This window comes from Anarhichas minor, unplaced genomic scaffold (assembly GCF_050575085.1).
Source record: "Anarhichas minor isolate MPS153535 unplaced genomic scaffold, ASM5057508v1 ptg000004l, whole genome shotgun sequence".
Taxonomy (NCBI): domain Eukaryota; kingdom Metazoa; phylum Chordata; class Actinopteri; order Perciformes; family Anarhichadidae; genus Anarhichas; species Anarhichas minor.
Window position 1 is genome coordinate 2,920,001 of NW_027466450.1, and position 16,949 is coordinate 2,936,949.

The 16,949-nt window shown below is 43.1% G+C and overlaps 2 protein-coding genes across 4 annotated transcripts in view; both read right to left on the reverse strand.

Moving 5' to 3' along the window:
- The window catches only part of LOC142965337 (RCC1 and BTB domain-containing protein 1-like), a 12,669-nt gene extending 11,778 nt beyond the window's left edge, over positions 1 to 891 (reverse strand). Inside the window, exon 1 of one of the 2 annotated variants that reach the window (XM_076106249.1) lies at positions 741 to 891. The gene's annotated coding sequence lies outside the window, so the exon portion shown is untranslated. The remainder of the gene's footprint in view (positions 1 to 740) is intronic. The other variant, XM_076106258.1, reaches the window with a different exon arrangement.
- A 1,645-nt stretch (positions 892 to 2,536) lies between these two features.
- Positions 2,537 to 16,921, reverse strand: kpna3 (karyopherin alpha 3 (importin alpha 4)). 2 transcript variants are annotated; one of them, XM_076106229.1, is made up of 17 exons: positions 16,586 to 16,921; positions 14,085 to 14,129; positions 10,849 to 10,938; positions 9,842 to 9,871; positions 9,665 to 9,717; positions 9,475 to 9,570; positions 8,536 to 8,621; positions 7,938 to 8,024; positions 7,683 to 7,852; positions 7,305 to 7,370; positions 7,054 to 7,185; positions 6,799 to 6,927; positions 6,300 to 6,404; positions 5,949 to 6,020; positions 5,486 to 5,648; positions 5,116 to 5,210; positions 2,537 to 5,024 (listed from the first exon to the last, which is right to left on the reverse strand). In XM_076106229.1, the coding sequence occupies exons 1-17, from the start codon at positions 16,811 to 16,813 to the stop codon at positions 4,926 to 4,928; spliced, it is 1,746 nt and encodes a 581-aa protein (XP_075962344.1). In that variant the 5' UTR covers positions 16,814 to 16,921; the 3' UTR covers positions 2,537 to 4,925. The 2 variants fall into 2 exon arrangements, with proteins under 2 accessions (XP_075962344.1, XP_075962352.1); XM_076106237.1 differs by having other exon boundaries at positions 7,305 to 7,349; positions 16,586 to 16,917.
- Between the last annotated feature and the right edge of the window lie 28 nt (positions 16,922 to 16,949).

Genomic DNA, 16,949 nt, shown 5'->3' on the forward strand with positions numbered 1-16,949 from the left:
ACTGCTCCCAGTTCACTGTGTAGTCGCTGCCCGCTGCTCTTATGGGTTGAATGCAGAGGCTAAATTTCACTGGGTTCAATAAAACATGTGACAGTAAAAGTTGATTAAAGCATTACTTTTTCTGCAAACAGTTCATACAAAACATGATTTTTGTAACCTAACCTCTAAAAGCATGAAAAATCACTCAAAAATGTGTGAGTCCTCTCTGCCATCATGACTTCACCCAATCAAGCTTTTGAGGCAGGCGGTTCAGATCTATGAAGAAATATTAATCTTAATTCACAAACTATGAGTACTGATGTTGATGCTCTGTTATCTAGCATTACATGTCAATAATGTAAATAACGTCGCATCTGTTTAAGGGTGGTGAAAGGTTATTGGTGAAAACAGCTTATGAACTCATGAGGCTTAATCATATTTTTTGGTAAATAGACTAAAAGTATGTTGAAAGTCTGGGTGAGGCTCCAGCTGCGTGTTGTAACACCGTTTAGTTCTATTAAAACGCTTAGTGGTAAACATGGACTACTTCCCTTAGTGAGCTCGTGCTGACCATTGTTACAAACGCATGACTCAGCACACTGTCGCGCTGACACAACGCATCAGGGTGAACGGAGTCACTACGAGACTCATCGGTTCGCTCACTAGAATCTGAGCTAACGGGCCACCGTTAAAAAAAAAAAAAAGTCAAACAGCTGTCAAAGCTACAGAAGAACAACATGACGGTTTTTCGTTACACTCACCTGGTAAAACTGGTTTTCTGGTGGACGCACGGTTTCACCGGAACACGAACGGGTCCGTGGCGGGATGTCCGTCCGCGTTTGTTCACTTTCTGCTGCAGCTGCAACGCTCCGCTGCAACCGACGATTATTTGCGGAAGTGAGGAGGGGAAAATATGTCACGTGATTAAAAGACCAAAACAATCAATTGCGGACGGAGATCAGACTAGATGGACCACTGTGTATCCACGAGGCCGTGGAAGGGCAATTTCACCAGATTTTGTAAATATCAGTTTGTCAGTGGTTTGAAACAAAGAGTCCAACTTTCTGCCACATTTCATGGTCTTACTCAGCCAATGCAGTACGCTCTGTTATAGTACAGTATATATTTTTTAATGTCTGTATATATTTTGCCCAGAAACTCAGAAGTCAACTGTCAAAATGTTTTCACCACAAATACATTCAGTAGCTGTTTGAGCTTTTTTTTTTTACATGATCTTCCTGCTCAGTTGTCATCGAATTGTACTTCATGGAAGTTTAAATTGCTAAATTCAATGAATGGACTTCCAATCTTAACTCAAAGCTCATCTGATGCAATAACATCCCACCCCAGGTTTGCCATGTTAGTTTGAGGTAATTCAATAACAAGTTTATTTTGGGAATTTCCACACTGTAGGCATAAAATCAGCTATTCAAAATTAGATTTTTTTTATGAAACAGGACCTAATGATTAGGTCAAAATCCGGGAGCTGCTTTCACACTTTAGTTTACATCTTGCATTGGTATCGCATATTACGCCCAAAGATGCAACCAATCAAATTGACGCACCATAAACCTGGAGCCTGGGGAATCTGGATCAAGCAGCGTTTGTGTTCCACTTGTTTTGTACATTTCTGTTACAGACTTTGCAATAAACCCAAAGGCAGGGTGAGTTGTCCCTGCGTCAATGTGTTCAACACCCACACGGTACGGAAAACTGTGCCATTTACAAAACAAACAGTTTAAATGTCCAGTGTAACCTAATCTTTAGCACCAAATCTGCCATGGAGTGACCTGTGCAGCCTCATATACACAGGGTGTCGAGTCAAATCACAACCATCACCAGAAGAGAAGAGTCGCACAGCAAACGACTCCGTTAGTAGATGCTCATAGATCTCACCTCAAGTGTAAAGGATGCGCCACAGAAAAACAATAGTACAGGTACCTAACATTTCTGTTTGACAGGATAAGATGGTTGATTTTAACCCTAACCCGTGGAGAAGAAGTGAAAGCAAATTCAGGAGCATAAAAGCCTATGAGCCGAAGGGGAAAAGGGTGTTCCTCCGAACTCACACAGATACTGGAAAAGCATCCCCGCTAAAAGCTTCTTTCACATTCCCACTCACACACCCTGAACGTGATTAGCTGTATGTGTGAATCACAACACTTGAAAGCACGGAGGATCCAACGGCTAAACAGCAAGTTTATTTTGGTTAGGATCAGAAACACAGATCATGTCCTGAGGGCGAGATGAGAGGAGACCATATCAAAATCCCCTGACTGACTGAAGTATGGCAATGGTGATTTGTGGTGTTTGGGGGGGGGGGGGGGTAAGTGAGTGGAAGGAAATGTATGTTACAATGTTCAGTGAATTAAATCGGAGGGGAGCAGTAACTCTCAGCAGAGAGCAGCATTGACCATTCCCTCCCATATGGCAAACTCCACAAACAGGGAGAGCACGTATTACCGGATGTCCCGTTTCAAAATCCTCCAGTTGCTCAAAGAATTGTTTCTATTCAATAAAACCCAGTTTTAGTTGAAATGAAAAACAAAAGGCACAATGATTTTCAACTCATTCTTGTCTTTAATATGCACAAGAGTTGAAAGCATCAATGAGCCACCTTAAAGAGAGAAGTTCAATCTAAAATTTATAAAAAGATATAAACAATCAGAGGCCAAAACGCTGTCTGTTGCTTTTTCTCCTATTATTTTATTTAAAACAACTTTTCATTAGCAAGTAAAAATCTTGCAACAAACATAAGCTTGTATCCAATTCAGATACAAGGCAACGAAATTGTAAATCTTTAAAGTGGCTCGGTCTAGTCTGCTAGTTCATGACTGTACACCCTCTCTATAGTTTTGTTCAGTAATAAACAGCTCGTCCCAAAAACAAGCCTGGGCTGCTCATAACAACCCCACCCGATATTTAAAACCCCAGTGTGACCCCCTCCCCCTCCCCACCTGTTCTGACCCCCTCCCAGTAGTTAGCAGCCAACCAGAGGATCATAAAGTCTTCCAGACCAGGACTTAGGGTCGGGTTCAAGGTTAGGCACCGTGAACCCGCACACCAACTGGGACATGGGACGGCACATCTCAACAGCCCGTCACCACTACGAAGAGAGAGAGAGAGCGAGAGAGACAGGGGGAAAAACAGCCTGTTCCAATTTATCAGCATGTCATCACAATACATATGCAAGTCAAAAATAAAAACATTGAAACAAAAATAAATATTGCTTCAACAACAAAACAAACCTCCCGAGCCATCTGTGACAGTAAGGTTATCGTCCATCCAACGACTGTCAGCTGCAGCAGCTTTGTACAGGCTTTATGTAAATATATTCATATATTCATTAGACGGCAAGGAGAGATTCACATCACATTTTTTTTGTACAATTATTCAAATTGAGTGATGACATGTGACCTCTTCATCGAAAAAAGTAGTTAAGTACTGTAACCAGAACCTGTGCTCGTTCCACAAGTCGAGTCTTCGATGAGTGTCGGTCCCTTTCTGCAGGCAGACATCAATGCGTCGTCTCAGACGTGTGCATAAGACTGAAGAAAAGTTAAATAAAATAAAAACTGACATTATGGAAGCTCCACCGACTCAACCAGAGGAAGTTGAAACATGAACCCAAAATATTTGTTTCACGAGAGAATTTCAAATATTTAAAAATAAGCTCAAAAGGTCAGATAAGCAATTTGGGGTCGATTTTAGCCTGACGGTTTTTTTTTTTTGAAGCCCCCTCCAAAAGTTTCACATTACAGGGGAGTCCCGAGCAAGCACTGGATCACAGGACGTGACCGAGCTCATGCTGCACAAGTGGATGTCCTGTAGAGTGGAAAACGCTACAGCTGACATGTTCCTCTTCTCTTAAGTCTCTGCGTCTTCACCTAAAGGTGCCTCCTCCTCCTCCTCCTCCTCCTCCTCCTCCTCCCGTGACAGGGAGTCACATCCGTAAGAATAAATCCTAAATTGTTGTCGCTCTGCTGAATTGGAAGCAGTTAGCAGGTTTTACAGTTGTAGGTTTTGAAAGAAATAATAATTATGGCATTTTCTTCACATTTTTATAACTTCTTTTTTTTAAACAAACGTTAAGCTTGATAATTCAACAGATGTCACATTAAAAAAAGTGACGTCAGTGAGTCAGAAGTCCCGTCAGCAGTGAGTTTGCCACGGAGTCCTCTTTTTTTTTCTTGCCTTGGAGCCCCCCCCCCTACCCCAGGACTCTCCTGGGAGGGCAGCGGGGGTCTGTGGTTACCCGTGGCTGAGCTCTGGGATTAACTCTTTAAACTGGGTGAGAGAGGGTTATTGGGGTGCCCGGCCATCGGGAATCAGTGTGACTAAAGTGTGCCAATGTGTGTACTTGTATGTCAGTGTGCGCGTAGGTGAAGTAACACCCGAGGACAATCCAGGGGAGGGAGAGCACAAAAAGAAACCACAAACAAACAGCAGTATTTCTTCCCCATAAGTGATATGATGGCTTCTAACAGAAGTATGCACACAAATTCTAAGTGTCAAAACGTGTGTGTGTGCAAGTTTGTGTCTGAAAATGCTCTCTTGTTTTTGTCTTTGTGAAAACTTGACATTTGGCAATTACATCTTGCCACGAAGGCTTTTTCTTCCTTCCGGTTGTATTTCTGTGGGATATTTAGACGCCGCACCGGCAGAGAATAGAGACAGCCCTCCTGGTGCAGGTTGCCAGATGGTGGTGGTGCCTGTTGAATGACCAGGACTCCTGTGTAGGGTTGCCGTGCTCGGTGAAGGATGACCATTAACAAAAACGGAAACAAAAAAAACATCCCGCAGTGCAGAGGTGGTGAGTTTCCATGTTGAAGTGATGCTAAGTAAATCCTTCGGTATCAGGTTGCCAGGTTGGAGGAGAGATGGATGAATGTCTGGGGTGATTACAGAGTACCCGTGCAGCTGGTTGAACCAAAACATCCTGGCTTTTAGAAATTAAACTCCTTCGTTTGCATGTTGGAAGCTGGATCAAAGTTGAAGGTCCCTCCTTGAGTTGTGTCAGGGATCAAGCTGGGATCTTCATCAATCTGAAAAACAGGACAGATTCTGTGAGATCACAGCAGAGCAAGTTGTTGACTGAGCAGGAAAATAAAAAAAACCCACTGGTGATAAACTTACATCATCTCCTGAAAAGTACTGGTCGATAATCTCAAAGGCTAGTTTGTAGATATCCTCGTTCTCATGCTGCTGCAGATTTTCAATCTTCTCCAAACCTGAAAAACCAAAACAATGACAAGATTCCCTCCGTCATTAAGAACATTAATACTGGCAGGAACATGCATAGTTCAATTATGCAATCAAGGAGGCGGTCAGAATAGGCACTCGTTTGCCAGATGAGACAGAAGATTATATACCAAGAAATGCAGTTTGTGAGGAAAAAAACCCAACTTAGATCAATTTTTCCTAATAAAAAAAACAACAACTTAAATTTAAGAGACGATTAAAAGAAAGGGAGAGAGCCGACTGAACCCATCAGCCAGACACAGACCTCCACACTCCTCTATGATCTCGGCGATGGTGCTCGCTTCATCTCCCGCCATGATGAGGATATTCTTCAGGCCGTCCAGGACAACCTGCACCACCTGGGAGTCTTTCACCGACAGCAGGTTACAGAAAGGAGGGATTACGTTCTGCTCCACCAGGAACTCCACCTACACAAACATACCACATCCATACTTGATTACAACACAGGTACATGGTTACAAGTGGGGAACACGCCCCGTTACAAAATCAACTTCACCGAGTTTCATCCTTCAACAACAGGGACAGTTCTGCCTCTTTAAAAAGTATGAACCGCTGAGGTAAACATTTACTTACTACATGATGGAATATGATATGACTGACTCACATGCTACATAGGGTTTCTGCAGTTTAGATAAAAACACATTTGCAGTAGATGAATTCAAACGAGCTCCAGGTTTCTGTATCACTGGTCCCAAAGGACGGCTCACCTGGTCTTTCCTCCCACTGATGGTGAGGTTGCTGATGGCCCACGCCGCCTCCTTCTGTGTACCAAAGTCGCCCTGCAGAGAGACCGGCTGTCACTAAGACGTGCACATAGCAGGTCTGTTCTAAAGCACACAGAAAACCGAGGCCACATTTGCATTCAGCGTTCAATTAATTCTCATCAAGAGTTGTTTTTGCTTCTCTGGCTACAAAACAGGGAATGTGTCAATGCAACTGAATACATACAGTCGATGCCAACCGTCTGTGTTGTACCATGTGTTGTGAAAAATGAATCTAAAGAATCAAGGCGATAAAGCTTAAGGGACTTGTTTTCTCTTCTCCCACCAAGCACAAACCTTGGCCAGTTGGTGAATGATCATGGGAATCAGTCCAGCATCGATCACAGCTTGGACCTGCTGCTGGTTCCCAGCTGTGATGTTGGAAAGGAACCAGACTGCTTCCTGCAAACAGACAAGTCACAAATGCTCAGAACCTGCTCTTTATCTCTCTCACACACACACACACGCACACTTTTTTTATTATAACGCCAGTGTTACCTTCCAATTCCATACGTCTGTTACAATTAAATCAGCTCCCATGCGATCAGGGTAATATATATATAGTTTTTTATTAAAAACAAAAGAACCTACTAACTCTGAATACATAAGGGAACACATACAATAACAAACCTGCAGCAGATACATTATACTTCCTGACAGGAAAATAGATAGCGCTCGTAAATGTCATGAGCCTCACTGCAAATCAATGGCGTAGACACTTTAACTTCCATACTGAGCCCTCAGAGACTGGGAGACTTACAAAATAAAATCAACAAGAAGGCTGTGGCTGTGATACCTTGTTGATCTTTTCTTTCGGGTGTGTGAGCAGGTTGGGGAAGTGTGAGAGGACGTCACAGTTGAGCACAACCTGTGTCTGCTCGTCTGTCCCCGTCACGATGTTCCCCACTGCCCTCAGAGCTGCCGTCTGCCGTTTAAAGACAAAAGGAGAGAAAAACTTGAGATTGCTTTGCTGATTATTTCATTGAGGATGAAATGTTCATCTCACTGTAGATGAAAAGCCAAAGACTAGAGAATTCAATCCAAGTCTCACCTGAACTTTGACCTCCTGATGGCTGAGGAGCGGCACAAGAAACGGAACGACTCCAGAATCAATGACCATCTGGATCTGCTCGTTGCCCCCGTCCGTCAGATAGGACAGAGCCCACACCGTGTCTACGAGGATCTAAACATGCAGACACGCGAGACTCGTAAAGCAGCACGAAGCAACCGATCGTTCAGTACAATCGATGGAAATCAGTAAATACAAAATGACAATCCCCCCCCCTCTGCTCTGAGACTTACATTTATATCGGTGTGATATATTAGCACACAGAGGGCGGGCAAAATCTGCGGGGGAAGAGAAGTAGGCTGTGAGTGGGTTGGATGTAGGCAGAGGAATCGATGGATCAGATGAAGGCAAAAACACCAAAAAAAGAAAAATAGAAAAAAAAAAAGAAAAAAAACAAATCACAAAGAGAACAGCTGTCAAATCCAGACTTCAAATGTCGCATAAGGATCTTTATAGTCAGAAATTCCCCTTGGTGACAAGGCTGATTTGGACACTGAAAAGGCTCAACACAAACTGTGTGACTCAGCAGCAGAGCAACACATCCATCTATCTGGCACACGACAGCCTGCACATACACACACACACACACACACACACACACACACACCCACCTCTTGCACAGTTTCCATAGGTGGTGGTGGATCCTTGTTGCGGCAGAGGTTAACAATGACCCAGGTGACATTGCGGAGGAAGGTGATGGGGATGGATGGGTTGATGAACGAAAGCAGGGGCTTGACCACGCCCAGGGAGATGACATAATCCCTGCACTGTGGACCATCACCTGGGCAGGCAAAGGGCAGAGGTCAACATGACTCTGAACAGTCGCTTCCAAGCAGTATACACACACACACACACACACACCTTACCTATAATGTTTCCTAAAGCCCATACAGCCTGTTCACATACGTTCTGGTGGGGAGACTGTAGCAGTCGCAGGAACAGGGGCACTGCATCTGGACACACAAACATCAACGGATCAAACACTTGCCCATGATGACGGACTGTCAACCTCCAAGGAAAAGCAAAACTAAATAAACACAAATCCATGACTGTGTCACAACTCCTAACAGCTGAAACCAAAGCCAAGTAGCAAAAACATTGCAGAGGAAAATTGTCAATTCAATACCAAAAGACTCCTTCCTGGTAGCCAAAGTAAACATGCTAATTAAAGCCAGCCAACTAATGTACACTCAGAGAATTATTGCCTTGAATTATTGTGATGCGTTTGTTCTGGAGCATCTTTGGTGGAAACCATGATCAGCATTCATGTGACTAGCTGGCTGTTACAGAGACAGTCATGTTGGCTTTGTTTCAAAATAAGAGTACAGTTATCTAATAAACACATATTCCCCCAAAAAAATGACTGGCTGCCTCGTTGAGTGAAAAACAAACAGGCTAGCTCGGCCGATTGCAGACGGTAGACAAACACAGACTGCAGGAAGACGGAATGTGGGGTCAACTTACTGGATTTAACCACAGCCTGAGTCTGTGCCGATGTCCCAGAGGCAATGTTGGTCAGAGCCCAAGCTGCCTCAAACTGAAGAGAGGGGCTGCAGGACAAAGTAAACCAAACCAGTTAGTCAACAAGGTAAAGACGTAAAGAAAGCTCAGCTAGCTTCCACAGAGGAGTGGGGACAGAAGAGAGGAGAATAATGATAATGCTGAATATTGATGTGAAGTTTCCATTATACATACATATAATAATACATCAGACACCAGATCAGTGGTCTGGATATCTAGCCGTTTGGTGAACTGGTGCTGTGCTCAAAAGGGAAAACCGTCATGACGTGATTTTAAAAAGAATTATGCAACATATTAGAAATCACACAATCGCAGATGATCCTCACACCGCCCACCAGCCGAATGCTGGTAAATCATGACAACGGGTGTTAAGTGTGTCTGTTCCACTGAACACTTCATCTGGTAACAAGCCGTGTTTTGGTTTCCTACCGGGAACTCGAGCGATGTAAAGCAGTAAACAGGGCGTGGTGACATTCGTGATGTAACCAGCCAATATAGGATGGTGCTCCGTGCTAACATGACGCTATCTGCCATGGTAGGTCCTTACAAATTCTTCCACCACAACTATTCATCCCCCTCCACCCTCCCCCCTCTCAGTGAACACAAGGTCCTGGGAATTGTGGGACTCAGAGACAGGAATGCTGTTATATTTGGCTTGGACTGGACTGAGAGGACGAGCCAACTGCCCTGCGTGCTTCGACACACTCTCACGTGTGGGCACAGTGGGACGCGCACAAAGCCTCTGTTGGGGCAAAGACTTGATGTAGCAGCGTCAGTAATCCATCACAGCGGTCTGCAGGCCGAGCAGCTAGAACACTCGGTTCCTCACAGCACAGAGAAAATAACACTGAAGACAAACACAAACCGTTTTGGGAGACTTACTTGTCGTCTCTTTCCAGGCATTTGACTAAAATGGGGAGGATCCCAGACTTTATCAAGTCGTCGATCGGAGGGTTTCTGTCACTTGAGAGCAGTTTTCTGACAAAGAGCAAGAAGAAGAAATCCTTAAGAACTTCATATACACAATAAAAACAGTTGCCGTGTGTGTGAACGTGTTGTTTCAGTCACTCACCTGGCTGCCTGGACAGCACTGAGCTGGATAACTGCATTATCACTGGTAGCGTTCTGCAGTGACAAGGAGCGAAGGCCATGATGAATGCAAGCACAGAATAATCAAACAGTTTGGATCTATTCGTGGTACATTTGGGAATTGCAAATTCACAACAGGAAGACTTGACTGAACTCTTACCTGTAAGATGGCATCAAGCGTAACGTTTTGCTGAACAAAGAGAAATGTAGAGGAATATTAGCACGGTCAGTCTGCTGACCCTTGATTAACACACTTTACATAATATGCTTAACTTGTGTAAATGTGAATTTTGTTTACACGTCTATATTGAGACTGAAGCAGCTTTCCCCACAGCACCTTGATGTACGACATGGAAATTAGCAATATGCAAAATGATTGGCGGCCGTCAGCTGAAACGGATGAAGGACATTACAATGAGCTGCTCCCTCTCTTTTCCCTGAAGTCTTTTGCTTGTGACTCTGGACGTCCAATAGGACTGCAAGAACAAAGCGTTGAAGTCCCCGCCCACTTCCAGGCTAGCTTGTTTCAGCATCAAGTGGTATTTTGATGAAGCTACGTCTCTCTACTGCTGCACTAAAGTCAAGGGCTTTGGAGATGAATACATCTTGGGCAGCATATTGCTACACTCTTCCCACATACAGCATAGTAAAATATATGGAGGAACTAGAACACTGAAATGACATTATAGCAACAAGAGAGAGGAGTTTTGCAGTTTTCTGGAGACCACAGACGTGGATATATTTGTACATAGCCTACTCTCCAGTAAATAAAAATAATTCGTTTTTTGCACAAATTACAAAACATATCTTTACAAATTATCCTTCAATTATCTTATTAGCTTTATTTTTAAGATATTAATCTTTGGGATTGTCCAAACTAATTCCATTGAGGCTGATGGAGACATTTGTGATGCTCAGAACCAGCTTTTATTTGGGAGGAAATCCCAGTATAAACAGAACTTTCCCTAAAGACTGTTACTATCTTACTGTTACTGTTTCTAGAGTACATCACACGCAGCTTGGATTAAATACACTGCCCACTTGATTTGAACCCTTCTGATCCGTTATCCAGACAGTCCAGTCTCACTAAATCTCTCCCGCTCCAGCACACACGCATAAACACACACACACACACACACACACACACACACACACACACACACTTACTCCTTTGAAGTCCGAGTCGACATCAGAGTCCTCCAGACTCTCCTCCTGCGGGACATTTCTCTTCTTCAGTAGATGTTCGTCTCGTTTGTTCTGACAAGAGAAAAAAAAAAAAAAGAAGACAGAAAAGCAATGAGGGGAGGACATGAAAGTGTTCATTAATGCATTCATGAATTCTTAAAGGGAATCTAGGCCTACCTCAAAAAACAATTCCTCTTTCCCAAACTTTGACTTTTTGGAATGTAGCCTACACGTCAGAAATCCCATCCTAAGTGGGTGAGTCAGAGAAAGCTGCCTGCAGGCTAGTCCACATAGAAAACACACACACTCGTCTTTGAAGGACACTGACCCTTAACCCTCTGACCCGCTCACCACACACTCATTCAGCATGGAAACAAGAGGACACATGTACATACAGACCCACACATCCCATCAACACACGGGGCGTCTGAGTCAGTGGTAGGAGGAGAATCCCTTGCCCTACATTCCTGTGCATCATGCTGATGTGCGTCACTGATGACTAATCAGCTAGTGCAGTGCAGTGCTTCTTGCTGCTCTGATCCAGATAAACGGAATGTGATAGACTTTGAGACCACCTCAGTATTTCACAGCAATGACGTTCTACGGCTCAACATCCCCGGCTGTGCTGATGGCTGCTCTATGTGCTTGTTCACCAATATTCTCAGACTTTCCCTGGAAGCGCATTGCTCAGGAGTCTCTTGAGTTCTGTTTATCAGATGGCCACATACCAAGACACGCAAGTGAATCTGTCCACCATCCAACATGATGTTCACACGCTATCATTTTCTTGACAGCCCGTCACTTTTGTGCCGTGACGGGCTGTCAAAGACATTTTTACTGAGAAAAAAGATTCATTTCAATTTCTATCATTTTGTGGGGCACCAAGTTCCTGGAACCAGAGGGCTTCCTCTTCCACAAACAACATCTGGCTTTCCTATTCCAGGACGCTAACAGGGAACAACTCCAAATGATATCGTATGACTCAATAGTGATGTGCATCTTCTCTGGCCTCACGATTTCATCAATTAAGATTCGACCATCAATGATTCCAATGCACAAAGATTCTTGAGATGATCTCAATGTATTGCATTCTCACGACTGCACATGGCTACTTTCTCATCAATTAATACAAGCAGCAAAATAAATCTGAACTCCTTTTTATTCTTTAAAAAAAAAACAGACTACAATATAAAAAGTGGCCTCTTTTCAATTGCAGTAGCTGTGTGAGCCACCTATTACATAAACCTTACAAAGACAAAACATAAATCCTTCTGCAGCGCTTTACAAGTGCACTTCCTAAATGCCGAGTATGGAAATGCTTTTCATACTCGTAGCTCTTCTACTCTGGTTTAAGTCACTGCATCTCCCAACAGAACACCACAGTTGAATTTCAGCCTGCATGCACCTTTTCTTTAAAGCCCAACATGGTTGAAAAAGAGCAGCTAGTATTGGTAGCGAGAGCAACAAGTTAGAGGACCGCCCAGTGCCGTCACTCTGCTTCTCGCACACAGTGTCACAGAGAAAGAGGAGAGAAGAATGTTTGAGAGGAAATGTCAGCAAAACGCAGTAATCACTCACACTGAGCTCAATTGAAACCAAGCTTCCGATTATGTCACTGCAACGATGCAGAGCGGTCCACGTCCGCATCACGATGCATCTTAGAATCGGGGACATTTCCACACCTCTATAACTCAGCAGCATTACTTAATGTGGCCTTTTGATGGATGAGCCACACTGATGGTGTTCTAGCTGTATTTCTAAAGAAAGTAATTTCTTAAGTTAAAAAAAGGGGGTAGTTGCGCTGGGTCTTCCTGTTGTCAGCTATCACATTCAAACAGAACAAGAACTTTTAGCCCAGCTAACCAAAGTGACATTAATATCAAACACGACTTGTACTACCAGGGGTTAGATGTCTATAGGTCATTGACTTGAGCGATCAGTGATTGCCAAGAAAATGCTCTCAAACTATGTGACAAATCCTACAGTGTTCAGCTCAGGTCGATGAAAACACCCCCTTACATTCAAGCTGAAAGTTGGTATTTTAATACTAATTTTAAGCCCATGGTGCAGAATAAAGGCACGAACACACTAAAGCATCCGACATGCGCAAGTACATTGTTTTAAATGGCCGAACACGCACCATAATCAGCCAACGATTGATTTACGAGGTTAGAGAAGCTTCACTCTGTAACCCCACTGTACATCGCATGAGTGTTTTTGTAACTTCAACAACTTCAACAGAATGATACGTATTCTATCCAGTAGACACATGACTCCAATTCCACATTATCTAGTTACATTTTCATCCATATATCAATATTTGATTCTTATCCACTTGATATTTTTGAACTAGGACCTTCATCATTTAGGTCAAGTTAAAAGATTAAGTTCTATGCTGTGCCAAAATGTTGCCTAAACGACCTTTTCCTCCGATTCTGTGGTGTTGGCATTTCACATCTGCAGTGCAACATGGGAGCATCCAGTGAGGCCCGTCAAATGTGGCCGGTCATGTACCGCTTTCTGTGCGTTTAAAAAGGACCACAACAACAAAAAAAACATGTGCCATGCACAAACTGCGCATTGTACCATGTCTTTTAAAAGTATACGCCCCCTTTGTTCATGTTTTGCTCCAACAATCAACACAGACAATAGCACTACGCCCAAAAACTGGTAGCTCTTCTTTCCTTTCAATTCCATCACCGCGCTGGAACTATGAGAGTGCAGCCCATCAACTAAAAACACGATAGCCTAATAAAAGCCTGATTCTGGCCCAACTTTTTCGGCAACCTACTGTGTGTTGGCCAAATTGAACACATGCCGAGTAGAATTCCTTGAACCCCGTTTGAGCTAATTCTACAGTTTACCTGTAAATCTTTTGAACAATCTATTGTTTCCCCCTGTGACAAGCGATTTCAACCAGAAGACTGGCCCCAAAAAGCTTCGTTTCCACTATTAAATTACAGAAAGTGTGCAACAATTAAAGAGATTCAACAACAGAAATGCAGAAACGCTCAATAGATCCATTCTATGTTAAACATTGAGCCGGTTTACTTCAAGAAATATTGTTGACAAATGGTGAGGGTTGCTGGGTCTGAAGTTATTTGCAGTTTTTAGCTGTTTTCACAAGTCCCACTTGGCTGGTTTAGGTTTTGAGAAAGATGTACAATACTTTGAAGTGGTGTGTGTGTGTGTAGGTAGACAGGTGCATATTTTCTTACCTTTCTCAACTCAACCGTCACCTCATTCCGATGTCTTCTCATAGTCTGTATCAAAGAGACAAAAAGAAAGAAACATTTTGACATATTAAAAAAATTCAACCAGTGGAAAATATACTGAAGCCTTTTACATGGGAACGCAAAATCACCTAATAATTCATAAAATACTATTTTACTGTTTTCCATTAGATTACACACTTGATTAATAAAAAAAAATTTAGGATCTTATAAGCATTTTAAAATGACAAAACTTTAACAACAACATGGGGCAAGTAGATGACTTCTTTATTTTTTCCAATTTAGAAATAAATCTGTGACCGAATCTTAAAAAACAGACACCACCGCCAACTTAAAAAAACAGTACAAGCGGGTAAAGACTGTCTGTTGGGTTTGCAATTCATCCTGAGCAGTTTGAGATAGTCTAAGATCTTGTGACTGTTTGAAGAGGTTCATATTGCTCTCCTAAATAGCCCCTTACGTAATCTGGGACAGTCATAACTCAGGAGGCTGGGGAGCAGAGGGGTGTCTGCCAAGCACTCCAAAACAATAATGCCACTACACTGACCTACAACCAAAAAATGTCCCTTAAAACTAACAGACAGCAGAACATCAAAATACAATCATGCAGCCTGGATGTCAAGAGGAATGAATGCAGTCCACTTTAATTGGCATAACTTGCCTAATGTGGTTGGCTGTTGTACGCAAAATATGAACTGTTCCCAAAACAAAGAATATAAGCCAATAAATACTAAATTGCTGAATCCCATAGTCAATAAACTAAAACTTAATGAAACCAGCAAAGACAAGAAAGATATGATATTTCGGGGTAAAATGCTTGACAAATCTAAGCCATAAACACATTATATATTACATGCTGGAGGAGAAAGGAGCTTACGGCCTGCAGCATGCGAGACTTTACTGCTTTGCAATTCAAAGCTGCTCCTACTGATGTCAGAAATTGAAGAGCAATCTGTTATGCCTGACCTAAATAAATAAAACCCAAACTGGCACTGGTTCTCCCCTCCTGTAGTCTGACTCATCCATATAGGAAAACCCAAAATCATGCAGAGGCTCTTCAGGGGACCCAGGTCAGACATCCGAGATGCCTGAAATAGCATCAGGAATGCACTTGGCAAAAATCTGTCTGTCATAGTAGCCACGTGCTTGTCCTACTCACTCCAAGCTTCAAAACAACCACCTATGGGGCATCAATCTGCTCTTTTAAGCATTTGAAGGCGAAACGCGGGCCATTTTCAACATAGCTTTGAGTCTTTGTTGGTATAGTATATACATAACCCATATAACTAATTATTATTTATATGCTATAACCTCAACGGGTCTAGATATTTGATACTTTGACGTCTTCTTTTAATCCTTCATTCTTGGCTCGTCTGAACACAGCCTTTGACAAATAGTTTGGTCATCATATCAATGGGAATTACAGACAAGATGCTGTTAAAAAAAAAGGTTAAAATCGGACTTGTTAGTTGAATGATGCAGCAGTACTCATCGTTTCACTGTCACGTTTTAGATCTGACAGCAGGTACATAGTACACCGGTGTACTATGCGACTTGACAGTGAAGCAACTAACAATTATGCGTCACATATACGTTAAATACAGCAATGTCAAGTTACAGTATAACCACTAAGAGATTAGATAACATTATAGACCAAGTTATAAGTATTACTGCTAACTCGATGTTAGCCAAGTCTGACTGATGGATTCCAATCAAACAGTAAATTCATGACCGTAAATTCATGTTAGTCGGGTCCGTTTTTCACATGAAAGTAGACAGTAACACTAAGGTCACCGCATCGTTACCATCCAGTTGAATGGCTTAGCTCAGCTAGCAGCTCAGTGTAACTCACCTGGCTCTACATGCTAGCTGTTTGCTTGACAGCGTTAGCACGCTAACAAGGAGGGGCAGTGTTTGGTTAGGGTGGATGTGGACCAACCCTGCAGTTCAACCTAAAAACGATGCTTTACTAATAATGACACATTCATGTGACGTTCCCAAGTTAGCGTTGGTGTTGCTGGTTGTGAAACATAGCAAACGTCAAGATTTGGGTGCCGGTCGGGCCCAGCCTCGCTGGCGACCGGTGTGTCCATCCGACTAGCTAGTGAACGCTAGCTGGCACTGACAGCTACATACTGCCCTTAATTCTCCCCAATTTCAACGGTCCAACTATGATGTTACTTACTCTTTACGAACATTAACTACTGGATATTGGTAACCCATTGGTATTAGCTGCACAACAATCCTCACAATCGTTTAATTGCGGGGGGAATTCACCGTTAACAAGATGGGCCAATCTTGTGATGGCGAAATCTTGACGATAGCTTACGTGCTAGCTAGCTAGCTAGCACGTAAGCTAGCTAGCTAGCTAGCTAGCTAGCTGGCAGCGGCGGCCAGGCTCCCCAACGAGGCCCAAAGACTAACATTTTCAATGCAAAACTAACTCGACTCATCTCATATACACTCGCATGTATATGTCGGCTCACCTCGACATCGCGTCCTTTATTTTTAAAGCTCTTGATGCGGTGGTTTTCCAAGCCGGCGCTTTCTGCCATGGCTGTATGGGGTTTAGCTAAATTAGCTCCGGCTTTCGAGATCTCCTCCGTGAGAGACGAGGCACGGCAGCTCCTGTGCTGCTGCTGCTGCTGCTGGCTCCAGAGAGAGGACGAGGACGTAACAGGCCGAGGGGAGGAGTTAACGCATACCTCCTGCATGGGCTGACCTCTGGTTTACAAGGCTTCCCCGACGCAGTAATAATAAATTCACCTACACGACTTATTAACCACAATAGACCGGACGTCTGGAAGCTGCGCAGCTCAATCTGTCATTTTATCGCATAACAGTGAAGAT

Excerpts from the sequence above, each read along its gene's own strand:
- kpna3 (XM_076106229.1), bottom strand. The coding sequence starts at position 16,813 with ATGCAGGAGGTATGCGTTAACTCCTCCCCTCGGCCTGTTACGTCCTCG. Across the intron at positions 7,853-7,937 it reads GGCTTTAGGAAACATTATAG|GTGATGGTCCACAGTGCAGG; the intron begins GTAAGGTGTGTG and ends TTGCCTGCCCAG. Across the intron at positions 5,649-5,948 it reads TCAGTGGGAGGAAAGACCAG|GTGGAGTTCCTGGTGGAGCA; the intron begins GTGAGCCGTCCT and ends ATGTTTGTGTAG.